General features: G+C 33.7%; 3 protein-coding genes across 5 annotated transcripts; 1 reads left to right on the top strand and 2 right to left on the bottom strand.

Annotated features, from left to right (window-relative positions):
• On the bottom strand, positions 1–12,282 carry LOC126654624 (probable caffeine synthase MTL3). Its single transcript, XM_050348545.2, has 5 exons — positions 12,206–12,282; positions 11,973–12,048; positions 10,705–11,112; positions 1,031–1,303; positions 1–439 (listed from the first exon to the last, which is right to left on the bottom strand). The coding sequence occupies exons 1-5, from the start codon at positions 12,232–12,234 to the stop codon at positions 77–79; spliced, it is 1,149 nt and encodes a 382-aa protein (XP_050204502.1). The 5' UTR covers positions 12,235–12,282; the 3' UTR covers positions 1–76.
• On the top strand, positions 3,096–8,809 carry LOC126654625 (uncharacterized). Of its 3 annotated transcripts, XR_008789579.1 has the most exons (4): positions 3,096–3,908; positions 3,999–4,445; positions 7,925–8,017; positions 8,094–8,183. XR_008789579.1 is itself a non-coding variant. In XM_050348548.2 (3 exons), the coding sequence occupies exons 1-3, from the start codon at positions 3,269–3,271 to the stop codon at positions 7,948–7,950; spliced, it is 1,113 nt and encodes a 370-aa protein (XP_050204505.2). In that variant the 5' UTR covers positions 3,096–3,268; the 3' UTR covers positions 7,951–8,065. The 3 variants fall into 3 exon arrangements, 2 of the variants coding, with proteins under 2 accessions (XP_050204505.2, XP_050204506.1); XM_050348548.2 differs by lacking the exon at positions 8,094–8,183 and having other exon boundaries at positions 7,925–8,065; XM_050348549.2 differs by lacking the exons at positions 3,096–3,908; positions 3,999–4,445 and adding an exon at positions 7,716–7,844 and having other exon boundaries at positions 8,094–8,809.
• A 10,991-nt stretch (positions 12,283–23,273) lies between the features above and the next one.
• Positions 23,274–25,000, bottom strand: LOC126656180 (fasciclin-like arabinogalactan protein 2). Its single transcript, XM_050350686.2, has 2 exons — positions 24,405–25,000; positions 23,274–24,145 (listed from the first exon to the last, which is right to left on the bottom strand). Exons 1-2 carry the CDS (start codon positions 24,921–24,923, stop codon positions 23,435–23,437), a joined length of 1,230 nt encoding a protein of 409 aa, XP_050206643.1. The 5' UTR covers positions 24,924–25,000; the 3' UTR covers positions 23,274–23,434.
• Positions 25,001–25,479: the final 479 nt, after the last annotated feature.

Genomic DNA, 25,479 nt, shown 5'->3' with positions numbered 1-25,479 from the left:
AAAAAAGTAAATTTTATTGAAAATCAGAAAACACGGCATATATAGGGAACTTTACATATATAATACTGGAAAATAATCATTTTTTGGTCATGGAAATGACAAGATGATTAAACAAACCCATCCCATTTTCCAAATAATGAGCCACCTTTAAGGACAACCTTTCGAATAAATCATCAATAATGGCGTCGCCAAAACGAGTAACAACCATGGATTCAGCGGCAGCTCGCATATAATTGGCGACATGCTTCCCTCTCTCCCATTTATCAAACACTAATTCAGTGTTGCCATCTTCAATATTATCATCCCAACTCTGCACAAATTGTTCTACTCGTGAAATAGTGAATGAATTTTCTCTCTGAATTAAACTTTTTACTTCTTCTGCAGATGGATAATACAATGGTATATTCCAAGAGTCCAACATTGATTTTTCAATCACTCCCTGCATCAAAAGTATAGCAACAAATATTATGTAATGAATTTGAGTACTAAAAATGATAAAAATGCAGTTGTTAAGTGTTTTAATTTAATAGTTTATTTGATAGTGTTCACCATTAAAAATATTGATTATTTTACTGAAAATGCATTTTAAAATTAGATTTTTTTAAAAAATAAATCACTAAATTCTGTATTTTTGCATGCAGACTATTAATTATAATAATAAATGTCAAAAATAGTATACTAATTGTAAAATAAATAGTATTCTTCTAAAAATTAATAAACTAGAACAATTAAATTAAATTGTACATAATACAAATTAATTAATTAAATAATGTGAAAATTATAATTATAGTTTTTTTATTAAGAATTAAATTTTGTATTAGTACATGATAGTAAAAATTTAATGAGTAAATATGAAATTTCACTTCAAGGTATGAATAAGCATAAAATAATTAATTAAAAATGATAAACATAAATAACACCTAAGATTATAATATTATTATTTATAAAAAAAAAATTAAATCATAAAATTTTAATTTTAAATGATGAATAATATCAAATAAGTTCGAGAAAAATTTAATATAATTAATACCTCTTCGGCCATATCACTTAAGGTCGTCCCAATTAAGGGCCAAAATTCAGAACCGTATTTGCAATGTGGATTGTCATTATTCTTGGCAGTAATAGTGAGAATCATTCGACCTCGAGAAACAATTTCTTCTGAACGTAACTTTAGAAATGTCGTAAAATCCATTTCAAATTGATCCAGATATGCTTTTAATACACTTTCAGGACTTGTTTTTGCTACACATATATTGCCTTTGTTCATTGCAATTCCTGATTCTGTTACAAGCCCTTCAGGTACCTTCATTTTCAATTGAAAAATGTAACTCAATTAATCGCTCTTTTCTAAAACTGGCATGTAGTTTGAGGTTCGAACTCAAGACTTCACAGTTCAAGAGATAAATCGGCTCTTGAATTTGTCAATTTGATTATGTAATTTAAAGGCATAATATATTTTTTTGGTCCATGCACTCTCCTGGGTTTGGCATTAGATCCATAAACTTTCGTTTGTTTATATTTAGTCCTTACATTTATAATTTTGTGAACACAGGGTCCCTCCTTCACAAAAAATATTAATAATATCAATTATCGAAAAATAGATTTGCGGGCTTAATGTCAACAAAAAAAAGAAAATGGACTAAATTTTAATAATTGCCCCATAAAAACAATATTCCCAAATGGTGTCTTCCGCTTGAATCCGCAAGTCATACTTGCGGATTCAAGCAAAAATCTCCTTAATTGCCATTAAGGAGATAATTAACTGATTCCCTGTGGGAATCAGTTTGACCCCTGACGAGTCAAGGGTCAAACTGATTCCCATGCGGGAATCAGTTCTGATTCCCATGCGGAAATCAGACATGTCTGATTCCCACATGGGAATCAGACTAAATGTATCCGCAAGTATGACTTGCGGATACATTTAGTTATATAAGGCACCCGGGTGTGCATTTTCAGCACACCCGGATGCCACCCTATTTATTTTTTTTTAAAAAAAAACCTTTTTAATTTTTTGATTTAAATTTACAATTTTATAATTTACAAATATCGGAGCTAGGAATTAACAACGAACAACGTATCGGAGCTAGGCGTTAACGACGGACAGCGTATCGGAGCTAGGCGTTAATAACGGATAGTGTATTATTGCTTGTGGACAACAAGAGGTTAGTAAATGTTTTATTTTAATTTAAATATAAATTGTTAATTAGATGTTAATAATTAATTTCAATTGATATTTTTAGAGTATTTATTATAACTGTGAATATTAAAACTAAAAATTAGTCAAATAATAAACAAAATTTTAGTATGTTAGTTTAATGTTTAAAAAAATTAGAAAATCCTATTTGTGAATATTATTGATTTATTATATAGTATTTATAATGTAAAATGGTAAGTAAGTATTATCATTATTAAATAAAATACTAGAATCAAGTATAATTTAAAAAAATGGTATGATTTAAAGAAATAGTATAATGGATAATAATAAAAATTAATTACATTTTAGTAAAATGTTAGGGATTAGTAATTTTTAGAAGAATTTTTCTATTTTATTTAACTTTTAAAAATATTAAAAAATTATAATAGTTAAAAGTAAAATTATTTTTATATTGTTAGTTAAATATTAGAAATAATTGTTATAATTATTTAGTGCTAGTAAAATGTGATTAAAAGATGCTTTGTATTTGAAATTATTATCTTAATTTATGGACAAATATTAAATATAGATAATTAATTTTTTGTAAAAAAATGTGTAGTAATGTCGACACTCAATGTATCCTTTCTGATATGGTTCGATGGGCAAATTGTAAACTCCCCCCGTGGAGTAGAATATCACGGTGGTTGTCGAGTGGAGATGTCACTCAGTGAACGAATGAATTTCGATGAATTGGTTAACATTTGTAAAAGAGCAGTTTGTAGCGGACCGAACTCTACTAACTCAGAAGTGGAGATTATACAAATTTTATTCAGACTGCCTAAATTTGTAAGGGGTGAAGTAGATTCGTACGCACTCTTTTTAGTGCACGACAATAACCATTTATTTGGAATACTAACTGAATCTATGAGATGTCCAAATCTACGAATTATGGAGTTCTACGTTGAGTACCGGATTTTGGGTGGATCTGAAATTTCGCTGGATAATTTGGAGTTAAGCGATTCGAGCGAGTCAGAGTGGGACAGTGAGTCAGTAAGGAGCAGTGACGAAGATGAAGACGAACACTTTTATGAGAGCGACGAAGATGATGCAGGAGACATCGACGCCGAGTTAGGAATGACCAATTCGGGAGAACAAACTCATTACCAGTCGCAGCTCCCTGAACACATTAGTCGTGTAAATGTTGACGATTTCGTAGTTGACTTGAATGAGGGTGAGACCCCGAATTTTACTTGGCAGCCAGGAATGGAGTTTCAAACGGGGATGACCTTCAAAAGTCGCGATGTTGTTGAGACCTGTGCAACCGCTTATTCAATCGCTATGGGGAAGGAGCACCAGTTTCATCGGACTACCCCCAAGACAATCGTGTTTGTTTGCCGACACAACGAAATCTGCGGATGGTGGTTGCGAGCAACCAAACTACAGACAAATCATACATGGACCCTGACAAAATATATAGGGCCACACACGTGCGATCATTTTATGACAGGTCGCGACCATCGAAACTTTAAGTCTAGTCAAATCGTAGAATTTATCAAGGACCTGGTGTTGGAACAACGCGACATTCGCATCAAGACGCTGATGGCTGGTATTTGGGAAAGATTTTCTGTAATGCCTACCTATAAAAGAACTTGGTTAGCTAAGGAGAAGGCAATATGCAGCGCCTACGGAAACTGGAAGGACTCTTTCGCCGAAGTTTGTAGCTTCATGGCCAATGTGAAGGTCACAAATCCCGGATCATTCTGGCATGCAGAAGGTACATTTTTAAGTACAATCTGTATTTTATTATGTCCATGCCAAGACAATTGTGTTCCGTCTCTAATTATGTTCAAATTCTATTAAACAGGCGATCCAATTTACACAAACCACTCGCAAAATCCCCGAGTGAGAATGTTTCGCAGAATGTTTTGGACCTTCTACCCGATGACAGCTGGATTTGCTTTTTTGAAACCTGTGCTATTCGTTGACGGGACTCATTTGTATGGAAAATACACAATGACCTTGTTGATCGCATCGGCGATAGATGGAAACAATCACATAATGCCACTTGCCTTTGCACTTGTCGAATCGGAGAGCGCAGCAAGCTATGAATATTTTTTGAGTCATCTCCGGGAGCATGTTATCAAGGAGAGAAAAGTGGCAATTATTTCGGATCGCGCTGGTGGAATAATAGCTGTTTTGAAGCGCCCGGAGTGGGCGGGTGTTTCTCACATGTTTTGCATAAGGCATTTAGCGAGTAATTTCAATACTCATTTCAGAGATAAGGATTTGAAAAAACTGGCAGAAAAAGCAGGTAAAATCATTGCGCTTTAATAATCTATGTTCGTATATTGCGATATTATGGAAAAATTGAATTTTTTTATTAAATTTTTGGCGATGTACAGGACGGGCTTACCAGAAAAAAAATTCACACGGTATATGAAAATTATGAAGATCAAATCGCCTGATGGGTATAAATATTTGATGAATAAGGAAGTATTGAAGAAAAATCAGTGGGCAAGGGCGTATGACGTCAACGGACAACGTCACAATGCGATGACAATAACTTATGCTGAGTCTGTTAATGCAACGCTCAAGAATATCAGAGGGCTGCCTATCACCGCAATGATTGAAGCTATTTTCCGTAAGCTTGTCGAAAAATACATTTCCCGTTGGAATTTTTATAAGTCATTGATCGACAAGGACATTGAGTACACGCCAATCTGCATCCAATTATTGCGAAAAGCAGGAGACAAGTCTCGTACTCATGTTGTCCAGCCGTATGACATGACCACAATGACGTGTGAAGTGGTGACTAAGAAGAATAATAATAATCAAGCCGGCGGAAATGTCCATACAGTAAACCTCCATAAAAAAAATGCGCGTGTGGTAAGTTTCAGCAGCTGAAGGTGCCTTGCTCTCATGCTATGGCGGTGTGCTTAAAGGAGAATTTGAACCCTCATGACTACATTGGGTCGCACTATCGGAACCAAAACGCAATCCAAGCTTGGAGTCACGTTTTTCATTCATTATGTGACCGTGAGCGTTGGATAAAACCGAACGACCTCCCGTTTGTGCCAAATCCTGACTGGGCTAGAAAGAAGGGACGACCAGTAAATCAACGGTTTAGAAATGAAATGGATCAAACTTATAGAGAGGACCGTAGCCCAAATTTTTGTAGTAAATGTGGAAATAGGGGCCATAATGCCAGAACTTGCACTAATAGGATTAGAGATGCCTAAAATGATAATCTGCCATGTAATGTCATTATTTTCCTTTCATGTAATGTTGTTTTTTTTCCTTCATGTAATTTCACGATTTTCCCTTTATGTAATGTCATTAATTTGTTGTTAATTTAATGTATTTATTTTTCTTAATGTAATGTCATTATTTTCAACAATCAGATTGTTTAAAATGAAAATCCCCTTTGTGGCATGTTTATGTAGTTAATGATATCAATTATGCCATATTTTTTGCAGCAATGGCTGCCCCCGGTGGTCACTACCAGCCTGAGTACTTTCAGCCTGGACCTTTAAATGACGAACTTCTGACTCAACAATACAATCACATATCGTCTTACACTTGGGATCACCCTGTAAGTAATGCTATTTTATTATTTCCATATTAATTTGGTAATGTGCTCAATGAAGCTCTGACTTTGTATACAATTTTTCTTTCAGGAGGACGTAAGTGTCCTAGGTTCGCGGACAAGTGTAGGGTTGCCCTCCTTTGGTTCGATAGATTCACGCATCCAGGAAGGAGTCCGCCGGACAGGGCTCTCTGGTTTCATCAGGATGCGACAATATCGGCTCGACATGTCCATTATCACAGCATTAGTGGAGAGGTGGAGGCCTGAGACGCATACATTCATGTTTCCAGATGGGGAGTGCACGATCACTTTGCAGGATATAGCGATCCTTACTGGACTCCCCATTGATGGGACGGCTGTGACTGGAGACAGGGTGGACGACTGGCAGGATAGGGGTGTTGCCCTGTTAGGGAGACCGTTAGAGCTCTCTCAGTCAGAGGGTACATCTTGGGTTGGGTCCAGGTGGCTGTATAGTGAGTTCCGCGATTTTACTAGTTTACCGGCCTATGCTACACCTGAACATGTTGAATGGGCGGTTAGGGCGTACCTATGGGCTGCTCTACAGACTTTGTGCTTCCCAGACCTGAACAGTGGTCATTTGGGTTTGAGAATTTTACCCCTTTTAGCAAATTTACATGATTTACGGACTATCAGCTGGGGATCTGCAGTTTTGGCCCATTTATACCACGAGATGTGCATTTCCACACGGATGCACAAACGCCGACGTAACATAGGAGGTCCTCTGTGGATTGTACAGCTATGGGCGTTCGAGCGACTGAGGCCACTTCGACCCCAACTGCTGACCCCAATAATAGCAGAGGATCTACCTTTGGGTGACAGGTGCGTACTTACTAGTATTTATAATATTTTTGTAAATCAATGTATTTATTTGTCAATGTATTTTTTAACAGGTGGGGCGGGCGTAGGGATCGTCGGGCAGTCCCAAGGCACAGCATCCATGCCGTGAGATTAATTTTGGATGGCCTGCGATACGAGGATGTAAGTTTTGTAGTTATTTCAGTTTAATTTTACATAATTAACCACATTTTGACAGTGTGTTCAATTTTATTGTCCAGATCCACTGGCAGCCATATTCTGACGATATTCCCAGCTCGATCCCTCGAGAGTACCTTGATGGGGCACATCTCTGGCGTGCGCGAGTCCCACTCATTTACTATAACATTGTGGAGTGGCACCAGCCAGACAGGGTGCTTCAGCAGTTCGGCCTAGTTCAGCCTATTCCGTTGCCCCCCTTGCAGACTGAGGAGCTTCACAACGTCCGCTACCGGGGTTCCTCGAGCTTCGCATATGAGATGGACTACTGGGTGCAACTTTGGAACAATAGAAACGCGTTTGTAGTTCAGGGCCGGCAGCTTCAGCACCCACCCCATTACCATTCCCAGTACATGGACTGGTATAGGCGTCGATGCCGGAGATGGATTACACTTCAGGGTGCAGAGGCTGGCACTAGTGTACGTATTTTGTAAATTAAAACTATTTACATTTTATTAATTTTCATTAATAATATTAGTGACAGTTTATTGTATATTGTCACAACGCGATTTGCAGGAGAGAACCCATGTTACGGGGGAGGCCAGTTCGAGTGCCGCTCGCAGGATTAGGTTTGGTGCACGAAGTTCTCAGCTTGCTACCATGGAGGATCGCAGGGACGTCACACTTCCCCCTCCTGAGCCAGCCGACCAACCATACCAGCTGCCTCCGCTCCCTCCCTGTCAGGTCGATTTAAGCTCTATTAGAGGACGGCGTCGACAGCCACGCAGAATGCCTCCACAGCCCCGTCCAGAGCATGTGTACCCTATCCCAGAGCCATTATTTTTTCACACGGAGGTGGCGGGTACCTCAGACATACCGCAGGCGGACTACTGGGAAAGACAACATTACGGGTCAACCTCCGGGGCGACACCCCAAGCATCATATCCACAGGTTTGAGAAAATTTAATATACTATTTCACTTGATTAACTCGTATTTTATGCTCTTACGCTTAGTGCTACCCGATGTTATAGTTTCAGGTCCCGCCTGCGTCGATGCCGTATGTTGACTCATTTTTTGGAGATACGACCTTTACGACCACTCAGGATCGACCAGGGCCATCTGAGTCACAGGTTTGAGTTACTTTATTATTATTGTAGTTAATTTATAATTTACATTTTTAGTTTACAATTTAATAAGTTACGTTGTTCAGGTCCCCCCGGCGCCGATGCCGTATAGTGACTCATCTTTTAGACATACGACATTTGCCAACACTCGAGATCCTTTTGCGCCATCTGATTCACAGGTTCGACCTATTTTATTATATTTGTAATTTATAATCTTCTATTTCAGTTTATAAATCTAATCAATTCATTATTCAGGTTCGCCAGCCGCCGATTCCGTCTTTCCATTCATATCTGGGAGAGATGGGATATACTCCACTAGGTACGCCGGCTCAGCCAGAGTCAGATCAGTCATGGCCTGCACCGCCGACGCATTCAGATGTCCCATGGCGTACGTCGACAGAGTCGGATTTCATTGAACAGTTGTTCTACTATCCCGCCGCACCTACTGCAGGACAGGCGTCATCGTCACATCAGGTACCACCTTCTGGGTCGCCTCAGGCTCAAGATCCTTCGCAGATGTATTTCTCGACTACGGAGCCGTGGTGCTCTAGTGCAGATCTGTCTGCTGATCCGTTTTCCGGTGATCGGTTTCAGCATTTTACGCCTCCTGGTTTTACCCTGTATCCGGACATCACCTCGCAGGATCTGCGAGACACTACTCCAGCTCCAGTTATTGAACAGCCACAGCAGCCTACAGACGAAGACAGTGACGATTCAGAAGACAACGACGATTCTGATACCAGTGACGAGGGTGACGGTGGCGACTATAACCCTGTGACTGATACCTCACGTCACCGACGCACTCAGCAGGGTTATGACATGAGAACCCGCATGCGGAAACCGGCTCGATATCGTGACTAGTTTTAGTACTTGTAAACAATTTTAAAATAATATTGTTATTTTAAATTATTACAAATGTTATAATTTGTATTTAATTTTTAATGTTTAATATTTTTATCAATTTTAAATTAGTAGGTATTTGTTAAAATAGATTAATATATAAATTAATTTTTTTTATTGATATATTGGGATTAATGATTGGGCACTAAATGCCCAATCATTAATCCCAATCACCAATCATTGGGAGACAAAATTGTCTCCCAATGATTGGTGTCAGCCCTTAATCACTCGATTAAGGGTTAATCACCCTTAATCGAGTGATTAAGGGTTTCTGGCTTGAATCCGCAAGTCAGACTTGTGGATTCATGGGTCAATCCGCAAGTCTGACTTGCGGATTCAAGCCAGAAGCACCATTTGGGAATAAGTTTTTTATGGAGGAATTATTTGGGAAAAAACCCAGATAAATCGGCTCTTGAATTTGTCAATTTGATTATGTAATTTATAGGCATAATATATTTTTTGGTCCATGCACTCTCCTGGGTTTGGCATTAGATCCATAAACTTTCGTTTGTTTATATTTAGTCCTTACATTTATAATTTTGTGAACACAGGGTCCCTCCTTCACAAAAATATTAATAATATCAATTATCGAAAAATAGATTTGCGGGCTTAATGTCAACAAAAAAAGAAAATGGACTAAATTTTAATAAAACTAAAGTAAAAATAAAAATAAAAAAAACTATTATAGTTGCAATACCAGTATGTGAAGCGCACACAATTCATTTATGTGATCAAAGTAGAGGTGGCCACGGTTCATAATCCGGCGATTTCGGTTCAGAACCGCCGGGTCACGGTTCAAAAAAAAGTGGAACCGGCCCGGAACCGCCTAAGAGACGGTTCCATGACGGTTCGGAACCGAACGGTTCCGGTTCCGGTTTAGGATGGTTTAGAAAAAAAATTAAAACAAAATTAAAATTTAATTACTAAAAAATGTAATTTAACAATAAAATAACTCACGGAGATAGTATTATAAGAAAATAATTTTTTTTTAAAAAAAAATAAAATATTAACCAAAAATTTAACTAAAACACAAATATAACATATATATTTTATTGCAAAAGTAAATATATTATATGATAAAGATATTATATATATTTTTAGTATACAATATATATTTTTTTATAAACGGGTTCGACCTTTAAATCGCCGATTCCGGCCCGAAACCGCCGGTTTACGGTTCAACAAATATGGAATCGGCCCGGAACCATCTTTTATACGGTTCCGGGCCGGTTTTAGTCTGGTTCCGGATTTGACCGTTTCCGGGCCGGGTTTGACCGGGCCGGTTCTGAGTCGGTTCACGGGCTGACCCGGCCCATGGCCACCTCTAGATTAAAGGACTTAATTCTATAGAATTAAGAATGTGCTGTTGATAAATAAAAAATACGAATTTAATATCCAAAAAAAGACAAAAATATGCTTTTGATTTTAAATAAGGATTGATTTCAATAAAAATACCAAACATTTGCGAGTTTTGTCAGTTATAACCAAAAAACTTAAAATTGACTAGTTTATCCCATTTTAGAATATTTAAATCTTTTTCTACCCAAATCTTTCAAAATCAGCTACTTTAACCTATTAACGAATGGAAAAAGAGTCATTCATGCCCATAAAATTTATTTACAGGATCAAGTAAGCCCTCAACGTCCGAAAAAATTCAAATAATGCTCTTAATATTTTAAAAAGTCAACAACCAAGCTCCTGATTTTGACAACCAGGTTTCTAATGTCTCATTTATTACCAAAACATGAAAAAAATATGCATTTTTTTAATGTAGATAAGATTATTTTAGACCGGCTTCTGAATTTATCAATTTTATCAATTAATATATAAATAGTCAACTTGAGAAATAAGTTGTGGGGGCTAATTGATTTATTAAAATTAATAAATTCAAGAGGTAATTTATAATGATAATAGACTCCAAGTTAAAAATAAAACAAAATCTAAAAAACTCAGTATATGAATGGACCTGAGAGCACCAATGGACACTGCAAGAAGAATGAACAAGATGCAAAGATTGTGGTGGAAATAGTCTTCCATAAAAACTTCCAGGACTAGCAGATATAAAACACCCTCCAAATTCGCCACCTTTTTCTTGCTTCAGCTTCTCCTGAAACCTTGGAACTAATAACCTGAAAATTGTATTAAAATCAGTCCCCGGAAGATCATTCAGAAAAACCTGTAACATGGGCGGTTTTTTGTTCAGCTCACAACAAGCGGAATCGATTGTTTGTATGATTTCCCATAGCGGTAATAGTGCATTAGGTCCTGAAGAACATCCCAATTCCGCCATTTTAAGACATTTCGGTAAGTTTGTTCGACAGAGTTCTGATATGCTTTCTTCTAATATAGGCTTGGCTTTCAGAATCACCTTCTTCTGCAAGGAACAAGGAGGGAAAAGAAATTTTCGGGTTAAAAATCCGAGTGGTACAAAATTTTAATCATATCTTTTAATATGATACCGAGATTTTAATTTGTACCAAAGTGATACCAAAATTTTAATCAAAGTATTTCAACTTTTTAAAAAAAAAAATTATGAAAATATCCAAACTTTTTTGACATTTTGAAATTGCATCCAAACCTTTCAAAAGATATGATTTATTCCAATTTGATCGGTTCACTAAAAATCTATTTAATTTTTCAAAGTCAATTTAATATATTTTCAAAATTGATTTGACTAATTATTTTGGGTTATTACATGTTAGCCAAAATTAGTACTTGAGTTTTGCGCCAAGATTTATAAAACTCATAGCTCAAGTTACTTGAAACGGTTAATGGTTTTAAAAAATACTAATTAAAATTAAAGTATCAATTTGAAAGAATATGTTAATGTTTGGTACAATTGTGACTAATAATCCGCTATTCTCTATTAAATAATGAGCAAAGGATCAACCCAGTTTCTAAATTTGTGACTCGAAATCAAAAAACTCACTTTTGAACATTTTGATCGATTAAGGACAATTATCTCAATTTTTAGTCAATTAATGAAAATACTATTTATTTTTAAGTCAATTAAGGATAAAATTGGGCCATCTCGGTCGCGCTTTGTTCAGATTATACAATTTTGTACTTAATCGATCCAAAACTAAAAAATTATTATCCTTAATTTATTAAAATTGTCGAAAGAGAATTATGTGACCTCGAATAACAAGTTCAGAAACTGGATTGGTCTTTTACTCATTAAAGAACAATAAATTGGAAATGATGGGTATGTAATTGGAAACAGGGAGACTAAACCTGAAACAATGAGTTTCTGTAGTAGCTGTTTTGTCCTTCTCCTCCATTCATGTGAAGAACTTGTGGAACTTCCATTCTAATTAACTCAACAAAACAATACAAATTAACTAAAACAATTTCTTGCAAAATCCAAACTTTCTTTTGGACCTTTATAAGACCATTTAATCCTTATGAATCAGAAAATTATACCAAGAAAACAGATTTAAAAACTAATTAATGAAGCTAGCACAAACCTGTTAGAAGCTGCAAAATAGTGGTGCATTGTGACTTGATGAGAAGAATTCTACAAAGATATGGAATTGAATTTTAGAGTAGCTTAATATAAGACTATATTTTAAGCTTCTACTTATATATGCCCCAGCTAGGGGTGGGCACTTTTCAAGTGTAACCGATTATCCGACCGAACCAAACTAAAATTTTAATTTAGTTCGGATTTCAGTTAATCCGGTTCGGTTTTCAATTTTAAAAAGTTGGATTAATTTGGTCTGGTTCAATTTTCCGTATGCAATTTTGTCTAAATTAACCAAACTGGCCTAATTAATCAAATTATATTTACATAATGTTACTTTTGTAATTTCAAAAAAATTGAAATATTTTTATAAATGTTTTTTTAGATTTAGATACTAGTTTCCCTTGAAGTTGTATATTAATTACAAAATACTAATTTAATCTTTTAATAATTAATTATTTAATTAAATGAATTTTGGTTATTTAGTTAATTCAAATAACCTATACCTAACCAAGATAATACTCTAGTTTGGTCATAATTCAGTTATGAAAAAGTGTACTATTTCGGTTTTTGTTATTTTGATTTTGTTGGATTTGATGACCAAACCGACCGACGCACAATCATGGTCCCTGCAACCAAGCATGACGTACGTCGTCCTGAATTTAATAGTACTAATCATTTTAGACTTTATATCTAGAATTGGTGGCGGCTTTAATTCATAGATACTTCATGCATTTAAAAAACCAACTAGATAGCCAATCAATAATTCATTTTGCAATCTTACGTCGTTCTCTAACAGTAACAAACAACTTGAAAAGAGGCTTTAGTTTAGGGTTTAGGTTGTTGGTGATGATTTACTCTTTTAGAAAGTTGATTAATATATTTATTTCAAGTTCATAGTCAGATATAAGCTGGTATTAATTTTGGTTATTCAAAAACTGAATCTTGGATTAGAAATTAAATATAGCAAGACTCAAGTTAAAGAAACAGCCCATAAAGCCTAATTGGCAATTACTTGCTAGATTTTTATTATAAGAGTGTTTGTCCTGAAAAGCCATCATGGAATGAGTACAAAACCATCCAGAAATTGTGAACGAATAGACTCAGACAAATTCAAGGGCGATGGATAATTATGAACACGAAAGACGGAAAAACAATCCAGAAATCGGGAGAAGACAAACTTATGAATAACTATAAAATATCGTTTCCTCCAACAGTTGTCTAAACATGGCAAATAAATGAAAAATCGACCCCTCCTACCGATAGTAAAGACAAAACAGCTATCACACTTCCTCCATTCGACAAAATGATAGAAGACATTAAAGGAAAGAGATTGACCAGAAGCCTACACGCCTCTACAAAAGCAAGAATGACTTGAATAGTCCCATAATAGGTTCTCCAATAGCAATATTCAAATTCCTACATAATTCTACCAAAAAAGAATCTAAAGAAAACCGAAGACTAGCGGCGAGCTGCTCTTCAAAAACTACAGGCTCACAAGACGAGCCAGAAGACCCAAAAGTGAGCTTCCAGTAACTGGATAACCTAACTCTATGCTCAAAAGAAAAATTATACTTAAAATAAATATCTCGAACTTCATTTTGATCGAGACAAAAGTCGGTAATATCCATAGAGGCGAACTCTGTCTTTACCCTCCTAGCCGCCATCTAGGGCCAATACAACGCAAACAAATATCCACGGAAAACCTAAAGGAAAAGAAAATCAAAATGGGTAGAAATACCCAGAAAGTGAAGAACACCAAAAACTGGAAAAAATACCCAGAAATTGAAGAACACTAAGGAAGAAAAACGACTGCTACCTGAATGATGATGAAAACAAGACAAAACGCAAGAAGCTTTAAAACTTATTCGAAAGTTACCTGAAAAATAAAGTTCGGAGAATACTAATGAGAAGAAAAAAAACAAAAAATGTCTAAATGCTCAGAAATGCGAGTAAACTGAGATGAACTGCGTGGAGAAGAAGACAATGGTTGAAATATGGGATTGAGAGAACATGAAAAGTCACAAAGAGACACTTGTCTTAAACAAGAGACAACAAAGACCAATGATTGACACATAACAGATAACAGAAGTATGGAAATCTCGAAGGACAAGTGAAACGACACGCCAAAACATGAATCGACTCGCCTCAAACAAAGCTAAAATTTTACCAAAGCATAAATATCATGAGTTTAGCTCACTTGCGGGGGGGCTAATGATGGACACCGGGTCCTATCATAAGTACTATGGAGCCGAGTCGCAGGAGATCTATCCTCAGACGATATCGGACACTTGCCCAAAGGGCCAAGCTAGATACAACCTAATACATGAGATTCGCCTTGACTGAAGTAGTAAGTCAAATCACGAAGATAAGGCTGAATACTCTGAAGACTCGGATAAAACGCGTCAACCTAGGGATTCGCCCAAACGACCATATTCACGAAGATCTTTCCTATTTGGATACAAACTTCAACTTATGAAGATAAACTCCGACTTAAGAAGATATGCTTATTTAGTAAGATATTCCTGAATAGGTTCATCCGAATAAGGAACTACACTCCTATTAAAGGTCAAACCCAACTAAATAGGAATCACTTTCCTATTCAACATCCACAAGGTATACATTCAACTACTATATAAGAGTTTGAGGTATGCCTAAACACACAACTATATTCATATACTATAATCACTATTCAAAGCCAAACTGACTTTAGCATAGGAGAGTTAATCGGATCATCATCGTCCGGTTAGCTTTCATCCTGTTTTGCAGGTTAATCCACCGGATCAGATGGCAGACTCCATCATTTAGCTTCCAAAAAATCCATAAAATTATTAAAAAATATGGATTCTGAAAATGTTTAATATTATTTATTATACTATAATAAATTCATAATTATTTTATTTTTTTTAAAATAAATTTATAAATACATTTTTTCAAAATAGAAATTGAATATATTAAAGAAATTAATATATTTTGATTTTATAAATGATAATATATATGCAGTTTATGCTCATTATTTCATATTATTTCTTTTTTAGGGATAATCAAAACTCTCTTCACATTAGATAATAATTACTATTATTTCCTTGGATTGGGATTCCCTCAAGTTCATTTTGAACTTGAGGGGGTCATGTTAATGATCTACACCGCTCATTATAAATTGAACGATATAGATTAAAAATATACAATTTTATTCAAATTAATCTATACCGTTCATTGTAAAACGAACGGTGTAGATTGTGAACATGACCCCTCAAGTTCATTTTGAATTTGAGAGAATCTCAATCCTATTTCCTTATATTTAAAAAGTCGGTTGCTTTACTCTATGGTTTAATTAGAGAATTAAAACTCAACATACATTTTAATTTCCTCTTTTTTTATTTAGTATATAAATAGAGAGAGATTAGGCATTAGATAAAGAAAAATATATAAATTACATAATAATAGTTTTGTTGGTATCAGTTGGAAACTATATTTATATTACTATGGGGTTCTTTTAATCTTTAAAATAAAAATTCTAACATCTATTACTAAACGAGCCGATAAATTCATAAAAATTTAGTACTTGTCATTAAAATAGATTTCATAATTTTTGAAAGGCCTAATTACTTAAAAAAAAACTCACCTTGTAAAATTTTTTCGTCTATACCCTCGCCTAGGAAAAAGTTCATTTGTACCCTTTTTTTGATTTTTCATTTTCATCTCTTCCCTAAAATTTAAATTCTTGACAATTAAATTAACTAAAGGATGAAAACATTATAAATGATTAATAATATTAATATTTTATTAGAATATAAACTAAATATAAAGGATCATTTTGAATATTTTTTCAAATGAAAAGAGGTCAAATTAGCTGTTTAGGGTAGAGACGAAAATAAAAAATCAAAAAAAGGGTACAAATGAACTTTTTCCTAGGTCAGGGTATGAACGAAAAAATATTATAAGATAGGAATTTTTTAAGTAATTGGCCCTTTTTGAAATACATGACTTTTTAAAAAGTTTAATTACAGAACTAAGCCTCTTTTAGACCCAAATTACATGGTTATATTTTTTATCCAAAAAATAACATATGTACCAGATAACACCAAAAGATTACAATAAATATCCATTTTTGCTGATGTCAGTGCGCGTCACTATGCGTGCTGACATTAGCGCGTCAGCTTTTGCACTTATAACTGCGGGTCAGTTAAATGATGTGTTCACTCTTATAGAGTGAACACAACAAAAAAGATTCATTTTGTTTGTAATTATAATAAAATACTATTTGTATATATATTTTTATAAAATAAGTTTATTTATTTATTTAAATTATGCCAAAAATAATCTGATTTTTATAAATTTACAAAAATACTAATATTTTATTTTAATTTTAAAAAATATAAATAATTGAATTAATTGAAAAAATTGAAAAAATACCAATACCAATATTAATTTTAAAAATATAATTAATTAAACCACCTAAAAAATACTAATATAAATTTTCTAAAATTTTTAATTAAAAAAATAAATTAGATATAGTAAATTGAAGTTTAATTAATTAAACTTTTAAAATTGTTATTTTTTATTTTTTTATTTTTTTCGATTTAATTGAATCAATTTGATACATACAAAAGACATTTAAAATATTTCCAATACATATTTGATACATATTCGTTTTTCGAAAATTTTTCCTTATTTTTTATGTCTTTTTAAGTTGTATTACTAATATTTTTATACATATCAGAGACTTGTCGAATATTTAATTGAATCAACCACTGTATATTTGATACATACAAATGGTATTTGAAAAATATATTTAATGAATCTCCGATACATATTTGATACGTCTCCGATAAATATCAAATATATATCTGATACATATTTGATACATGTTCATTGTTTGAAAATTTTTAATACATGTTTTACATATATATTTTATATACATATTTGATACACCTCCGATACATACTTAATGCGTTTTCAATACATATTTAATACATAACTTATACATAATAAATATATTTTTAAAATGTACTAAATAGATAAATCGTTAATACATCATTTATACATGATATATATATATATATATATATATATATATATATATATATATATACACTTAATACATATATAATTTATACATAATAGAATCATGAGGATAATTTGATAATTTTATCTTTAATTAACAATAAATGTGGTTACTTTTTTATTTTTCATGACAAAAAAAAATATTTATTTTTTCTATTTTTATGAGACGAAAAAAAAATTATATGTATTTTTAAATTTTAATATATTTATATTTTTAAAATTAAAATTAATATTAAATAAGTAAATAAATATTAGTATTTTGAAATGTATTAAAATATTAGTATTTTAAATTTAAATATTAAATAAATAAATAAATAGAAAAGATGAAAAAAAAAGATAACCATTTGTTTTAAATGTGAGGCAAAATTTAAATATTAAATAAAAGTTTTTGATTTAATAAAAAAAATAGAAAGGTAGCTGACCCGCGCGTCATCCGCAGGTCAGTGGAGCATTGTTGGTAAAAATACGCAAGCGTACGTATGCCAACTTGTAATACAGACTATGAAGTCCGGATATCGTACCCACAGAGAAAGCTCTAAAGACAACCAGTTAAGGAACTCGATTCGAATAGCCGAAAAGATAGTTTTGTTTGTTGTGTAATTAAAAGACAAAAATTAGCAATTGTAATTTTAAAGTAACTAAAGCTGTAATTCAAACGGTGTTTTAACAATAATGGGAAAGGCAGGGATTATTAATCTTTGTTATGCTGTTGACTTGATTTGGGTTATGGATTGTATTGTTCTGATGAGGTTCGAACTAATCTAAAGCACCTAGAATTCTCTCTCGAGCAATTACAGGCAAAAGCATTAAACTTACTAATACTAGATTAATTATTCACTCTCGCACAATGATTAACCTATGTATAAATCAATTTAATGGTTGTTAAGCAAATTCAAGGAACCCGCACTCGTTAATTCACTCTCGCACAATTAACTCATGCGTTCTTAATTATATTGTTCTATTCCAATTTTACTCTCTCGAGTTAAAACTAAAACAAAAGGCATAGACTAAGTGATCAGTTCAGGCTAAGCGTTAAGCACAATAATTAAAACCCATCAAGAACAAAAACCCATAAATTCAATTCAATTAAACAGACATAATTCGATTAATAATCCCCAACGAAGGGTTTAGCTAGACATAATAATGAAATAACTAAAATCAATAAGTGAAAGATTCATTCTGCGATTAAATAAAATACTGAATATAAAATTAAAATCAATCGTACCTTGTTCGAAGAAAGCTAACAGTAATCGACAATAAGAAATAATGAAGAACTCAATAAAATCGATAATCCAACAAAATACTAATGAATAAAGAAAACTAAGGTTGCTAATCTATATTCTAATATCTGAAAAACAAAATCGCCAACCCCGATACAATGATTAAGAAGTGTATTTATACTAGGGTTTCTTCTAATCTTCGGGCTTTGTGAAATTCCCAAAATACCCAGGTCTTTACGCGTCAATCGGGGGCCAAAACGTCACTTTCTGGGGCAGCAGTCGAAGGGGGCACGACGTGCAGGAGCCAAGGGCACGTCGTGCCCTTCAATACTTCAACACCGCACGACGTGCACAGCAAGACCGCACGTCGTGCGGTTCCATTTTTTCTAGGCACGTCGTGCCCTATGCCGTGCAATGGCTTGCCAAAAAGCCTGGACTCCCTTTTCTGACGTGCTCTCAACGTGCCCTATAGGTGCACGACGTGCACTCACTGATTTCGGCTTCAACCCTTTGATTTTTGCTTCAAATGCTTCCCGAGTCCTCCGCAAGTCCAAAATCACTCTAATAAGCTCCGAAATCATCCGTTTTCATGCATATACCTGAAAAGCTTGGACATAACAATAAGACCCACAAATAACATGAATTCGACATTAAATACGCATTAAAAAGACCTGAAAGTATCTAGAAAATAGGAGTATTTCTACTCCTATCAAGCATGTGGTGCACATGTTCATGCGTAAGCAGGCCTGACACGTATAAATTGTTATTTTGTTCAAAAAATTGTATTGCATGTTATTTTCTTAACAAAAAAAGTACCGCATGAAAAGTCAATAATATTTTTATACAGTTACGTAGATTACTCTTTTTAAAAGGACCTCATATTTTTATGGGGCCTTCAAACTTTCGGGCCCTAGGCATAGGCTTGAGGGCTTCTCACAAGAATTCTTCTTTGGGCTTTTTATATAAAATACTGATTTTGGCAGCCCATTTACTTTTATACAGGACAAGTTAAATCTTTACTTTACCTACCTCATTTTCTTACTTTAATAACTTGTACTTCAAATTTCTTTCTTTTATACGATTTTTCTTATTTCTCTCAATCATTCTTCTTCTCCACGATTTCTTTTGAGCTGTGAAAGAAAATTTTCACGATTTCTGCTCCTTCGCTTCCGTCGTTCCGCCTTCTCCGTTCCGCCATTCTGCCTTCGCTGTTCTGCCTTCGCCGTTCCGCCTTCGCCGTTCCGCCTCCGCCGTTCCGCCGTTCCGCCGTTTCGCCTTTGTCTCGCCGCGTCATCTCTCTTTTATCTTTTTAATTTTAGATCTGAAATTTTTTGTTCTTTTTTTTTTCAGATCTGTAATTTGTTTATCTTTTACTGTTGATTCACCATTAAACATGTATAAAAAGTATCTTTAAAGAATTTAATACTTATTTCATGTTATATAGAATAATTTTGTGATTTTATATAATAAAATTATGTTATTTCTGCATTTTTTTGTGTTTTGTTGTATTTCTGCATTTTTTTTATTCTGCAGAATGATTTGTTGATGATGATTGATTGCTGAATTATTGTAATGTTACAGTGTTGTTGATTTTATATGTTGACTTTATGTTGATATTATGTTGATATCTACTGATTCTTTTTCTTTTAACATTGACAAATAAGATAATATTGTCTGTGAAATAAACTTTCGTTAGATGAAATGAAACTGTATCATAACCGTCTTTGTCGAAATTTAGTTAGGTATGAGAGGTGGAACGCAAAACAGTTATACAAGTGATTTTGAAGAAATTGTGCAGCTGCAAAGAGAATTGAGGAAAAAAAATATTTTGAAATAGATTTATTTAATTTGTGAACTGTTGTGTTGATGTATATTTAATATATTTTTATTTTTATATGTAAGAATAATTTTATTTTTTTCATTTGAATTATTGTTGTTATTTTTTCATATTGTTTTGATTACTTACTATGCTAATATCTTTATCTGATTCATTTATTTTAAGCATTTTGTACCTTTGTTTTTCTTTAGTAAAATTACTACTATCATATTAACAAATATCAACATAATGTAACAATGATATCAACAATTAATGCTAATTTAGTCAAGATGTTTGTAAAATGAGTTCATCGATTGATTTAAGCAAAAAACAATCAACATATTATCAAAAATATGTCAACAGGTCATCAATACAGCAATTTAAGACTAACTTTACTTTTCTTTTACTGATTGAAAAATCAACATGTTATCAACAGTATATCAACAACATGTCAACATAAAATTGAAAATCAAAAAAAGTAGAAATACTTATCAACATAATGTCAACAATAAATTAACAACGAATCAACAATTAATGCTAATTTAGTCAAGATGTTTGTAAAATGAGAACATTGATTGATTTAAGTCAAAAACAATCAACATATTATCAAAAACATATCAATAGTTCATTAATACATCAATTTAAGACTAACTTTATTTTTCTTTCAATGATTGAAAAATCAACATGTTATCAACGGTATATCAACAACATGTCAACATAAGATTGAAAATCAAAAAAAATTGAAATACATATCAACATAATGTCAACAATAAATCAACAACGAATCAACATAAGGAATAAAATAAAACATAATTTTTTGAAAAATTGTGACAATCGATAAAATATCAACAAGAAATCAACAACATGTCAACATGATAATGCTAACATATCCTTATCTAATCTCATTTAAATTTTATTTTTATTTAGTTATTTCACGCACAAAATTATCTAATTTGCTAATGTTTTTTTTAGAATAAATTTTTTCAATGTTAAAATTAAGGAAATACCAACTGATTATCAATACAAAATCAACATAAAATCAACAACACTGTAATATTATAATATTTCAGCAATCAACCATCATCAATAAATCGAACTGCAGAATAAAAAACACAGAAATAAAACCAAACACAAAAAAATGCAGAAATAACAAAAATTTATTCCATATAACCATAAATTTATATTACATAACATGAAATTAGCATTATATTCTTAAAATATAATCTCTATACATGTTTAATGGTGAAAAAACAGTAAAAAAATTGTAGATCTGAAAATAAAAAAGAAGAAGAAGAAGAAGAAGAAGAAAAAGAACAATTAATAAATTATAGATCTGAAATCAAATAGATGACGACGATGAGTCGAGGAGATGATGGCGTTGACGAAGATGGCAACGGAGACGATGATGAGAACGATGACGGAGGAGCGGAGGAACAGAGGACGGTTCAACGGAAGACGGCGAACGGTAAAAAAAAAGAGGAAGAACTGAGAGAAAGAGAGAATTGAATGATGAGGAGAGAGAAAATAAATGAAATTATGATTTGTATGCTGTTAGGGTTTGATATATAGAGTCCGTATAAAAGTTATAATTCAGTCCGCACATGGTAGTTTAGAAAATCCAAACCTGCACCCGTATAAAAGTTATAAAGTGGGCAAAATAGGTTGTTTGTGTAAAAAGCCCTTCTTCTTTTTACTTAATTGTTTACTTTAAGGAACTAAAATGACATTTGTACGTTGTAATGACATTAAATTACCCAATTCTTCTTTTTCCTTCTTTTTTTCTCAATTTTAGTTGGTAATTTATCTAAATCAAATTTATTTTAAAAGAATTAAAGCACGGTGCGTTGGATGGTGAAGACCGTTTCTATATGGCATACTCCGAAATACACATAAGCAGCTTACATATGAAAAGTTTATGTCCGAAATTATCAAAATTGAAAGTTTATATTAAATATGAAAAATACGTTAAATTTTGTTATTTTTTTTGTTCAATTAAACCAAGACAGTGTGTTTATTAGGTAGCAAAGGTTGTTCTCACGCGACGTTAGGGTGTCAAAATGGACCATGACACGATAACACGATTCGCCTAACCCGTAAGTTTGGCGAATCCGGGTTGAGGCTTAACGTGTTCGTGTCGAAAACGTGTCAGCCCGTTTATGACACGAAATAAATAGGTCGTGTCACGGGTTGACTCGCGAACCCATCTAACCCACTTAACCCGTTTACAAAATTTATTATTTATAATAATATACAATAAAATAGTTATAAATATAAAAAATATAAAATAAGATTAATAAATTAATTATATAATATAAAAATAAAATTAATAATATTAAAATTTTATAATTTGAATATTAATTGATATTTATATGATCTAAAAAAATTCTTAAATGTTAAATGGGTCGTTTTAGTCGTGTCGTGTTAGCCGTGTAATTATGTTAATCGTGTTACCCGTTTATTTTAACGTGTTAATCGTGTCATGTCGTGACACTCGTTTAATATTCGTGTCGTGTTAGAGTTGAAAATTTTGACACGATTAGTTAAATGGATCGTGTTGATGTTGACCCTAATAGTGCACGACACGACTACGACCCGCCAGCCCATTTTGACACCCCCTACGCGACATGCTCTGATGTCCACATAAGCAAATTGCAGTCGGAAATTCAAACGGTATTTTAATTATAAAAATGTAGAAGTTCATGTCCAAAATTGTTAAAATTAAAAATTATGTTAAATATGCTAAAGTTTATAATTTTTCGTGTAATTAAACCCATTTTTAATGTGTATTTCCCGCATTTACTTGTTCTTCTTTAAAAAAACACCCAAAAGAAAACAACAACCAAAAAATAGACCATAATATGAATTTTATCTATCTATAATCAAATAACTAATACCACAAGATATACATATTATAGCTCAAATAATTCAATTCTTTTTAACAATCTTAAATAATTCGATGCAACAAAAAATAAAAAAATAAAACCCCAAACAAGTGGTACCCATTTATTTTCCTTTTTCTACAAAAGTATCAAATTGTATCAAACCCATGTGCAAGAAGAATCCAATAACACCATTAACTATCACATAAAATAATTTAAAAAATAAAAACCACACTTTGTATTAAAATTAATTAAAATAAAATCACCACTGAGCACAAACTCAGGAACACCATAGCTAATCTTCCACCGTCCATTTTACTCACTCCATTATCATCAGCGGCTGTTGTATCATCCGCGTAATCATCAGTAGCCCCATCAGGCCCCGGTGCATCTGCCTCCACCGCCGCAGCCTTCCCCTTCTTCGCCGGCTTCTTCTTCTTAGCCCCCTTAGGTGCCGGTGCTGGCTCCGGCGCCTCCACCGCCTTGAACAATTCTCTAGGCTGTAACACCTTATCAATTTTATAAACAATTAACGGCTCCTCATCTTTTAACGTTCCCGTTACCGTCGCCGTTACAACCTTAGTCTCCAACTTCACGTCCTCACCGTCATCTTGCACCGTGAAGTCATATTTATTAGCACCTTCTGTAGCTAACGTGTTCATGACGCCGTTATTAGACTTCAGCATCTGTAATGAATAATACACAGGAATTCCGTGATATAGAAGTAACGACACTTTTTTAGCTGCTGTTAGGTTTTTGTACTTTGGCATAAAGCCGTTAACTGCACCGTCGGTGGGGCAAAACACCGTCAATCCTCCGTCGACGGTTTCTTCAAAAGTTGACAGTGCTCCGGTCGCCTTCAATAAATCTAGAAAGGTTTGGCATCCTTGCTTTGACATGATTGTCGTTAGATTTAACGACGGCGCCGCTGTCGGTGCTTCCGCTTCAGCTGAATTTAACGCCTGTTCCACCATAATCATCAATGTTAGATCGAGAATTAATGTAATTCAGTTAAAACCTAAGCAATACGGACACTTCATTCAGTTAGCGTGTCCTGAAAACGTTTTGGATCAGTTACCGACATGAAACTTTACTTTTACATAAAAAAAAACCTAAAATAACACAGTTTCGCTCTGTCCGTGTCTAAATGTTCCGTATTCATGCTATCTAGGTTAAAACCGATAAAAATCGTATGTAAAACAGTAAGATCTGAGTTCATACCTGACTGATTTGAAGAATGGAGATATTATACGGAATTTCTTCAACAGATTTAACGTAAAGAGAATCAAGTTTTCCGTCATTATCTTCAGCGCCGAACCCGACTTTACCGCCTTTAAGGTTCGTGATATTAACATAACCGGAAGTTCCGGTGGCTGTGCCGGTAGCTTGAAACATAGAAGAAGTTAACGTGGTACCATCGGTAATTTGATGGAGTTTCTTGGCGCCGAAGTAATCGACAAGAACATGAAGGGACAACACGTTTCGTAGAGTGTAAATCGGGAGTCCTTTAGCTATCAACGATGACATAGCAGCATTGTCGAGAGCAAGTACAGTAATGGTCTGCCGGCGGTTAATGTCGGCGGCGAGGTGAGTGACGGTAAGATAATGGTTGAAGGAGGAGAATGAAGGATGTTTAGCGAGTATGCGTGTTATGTTGTGGGCGTCGGTGGTAGTGGAAATGAGGAGGAGAAGGGAGATTGTGAGGAGGAGAGTAGCGGCGAGCGGCGGCTGCGTCGACATTGTGGTGGTGGAATGGAGCGGAGATGGAGTAGCAGCAGTGGTAAGAGAGATGGGAAGAGTAGTGGAGTAGAGATGTTATTAAGCACAAAGTATCGTTGTGGAAATATTGTTTCTTTTGGAGGATGACAGATTGGCATTAGGTGTGGTTGGAGCCCACATAGTATGGGTGGGTCCCTTGAAAATTATTATTTAATTTGATTTTTAAATTTTGGTAAATTTTTGTCAAGATAAATAAATTTATTTGAAAGATTAATATAATATAAATGTAAAGATCGTATTATAAACTATTACATATGAATTTTTAAATTTAAATTTAAAATGAAACAACAAAAAACACTTAAAACTTAACTAGAAAAAAGATGAATCTAGTTGTAGATCTCATTAAATGCTATAAAGAGTCACTAAAATAAATAAAGTTTATTTTAAAATATTTATTTAGTACTAGTACTACTCTTGCTGAATATGGTGAAACATGTGTTAAATTCAGCTGAAGTGAAAAATAACCATCGGCTCTAAATTTTCGGACAAAAAGTGCCATTTTCAGAGAGGCGCACTA

The sequence above is a fragment of the Mercurialis annua genome, linkage group LG7, assembly GCF_937616625.2.
Source record: "Mercurialis annua linkage group LG7, ddMerAnnu1.2, whole genome shotgun sequence".
Classification (NCBI taxonomy): Eukaryota; Viridiplantae; Streptophyta; class Magnoliopsida; order Malpighiales; family Euphorbiaceae; genus Mercurialis; species Mercurialis annua.
The sequence above is the reverse complement of the archived record's forward strand: the minus strand, read 5'-3'. Positions and strand labels throughout refer to the sequence as shown.

What these genes read in the sequence shown, in the direction of transcription:
- LOC126654625 (XM_050348548.2), top strand. Translation starts at nt 3,269, where the DNA reads ATGACCAATTCGGGAGAACAAACTCATTACCAGTCGCAGCTCCCTGAA. An exon ending in ATCATTCTGGCATGCAGAAG is followed by an intron (nt 3,909 to 3,998) that starts GTACATTTTTAA and finishes TCTATTAAACAG; the next exon opens with GCGATCCAATTTACACAAAC. An exon ending in AAAACTGGCAGAAAAAGCAG is followed by an intron (nt 4,446 to 7,924) that starts GTAAAATCATTG and finishes TACGTTGTTCAG; the next exon opens with GTCCCCCCGGCGCCGATGCC.
- LOC126654624 (XM_050348545.2), bottom strand. Translation starts at nt 12,234, where the DNA reads ATGCACCACTATTTTGCAGCTTCTAACAG. An exon ending in ACAGAAACTCATTGTTTCAG is followed by an intron (nt 11,113 to 11,972) that starts GTTTAGTCTCCC and finishes TGTTCCTTGCAG; the next exon opens with AAGAAGGTGATTCTGAAAGC. An exon ending in TAAGTGATATGGCCGAAGAG is followed by an intron (nt 440 to 1,030) that starts GTATTAATTATA and finishes CTTTTGATGCAG; the next exon opens with GGAGTGATTGAAAAATCAAT.
- LOC126656180 (XM_050350686.2), bottom strand. Translation starts at nt 24,923, where the DNA reads ATGTCGACGCAGCCGCCGCTCGCCGCTACTCTCCTCCTCACAATCTCC. An exon ending in CCATTCTTCAAATCAGTCAG is followed by an intron (nt 24,146 to 24,404) that starts GTATGAACTCAG and finishes ATGGTGGAACAG; the next exon opens with GCGTTAAATTCAGCTGAAGC.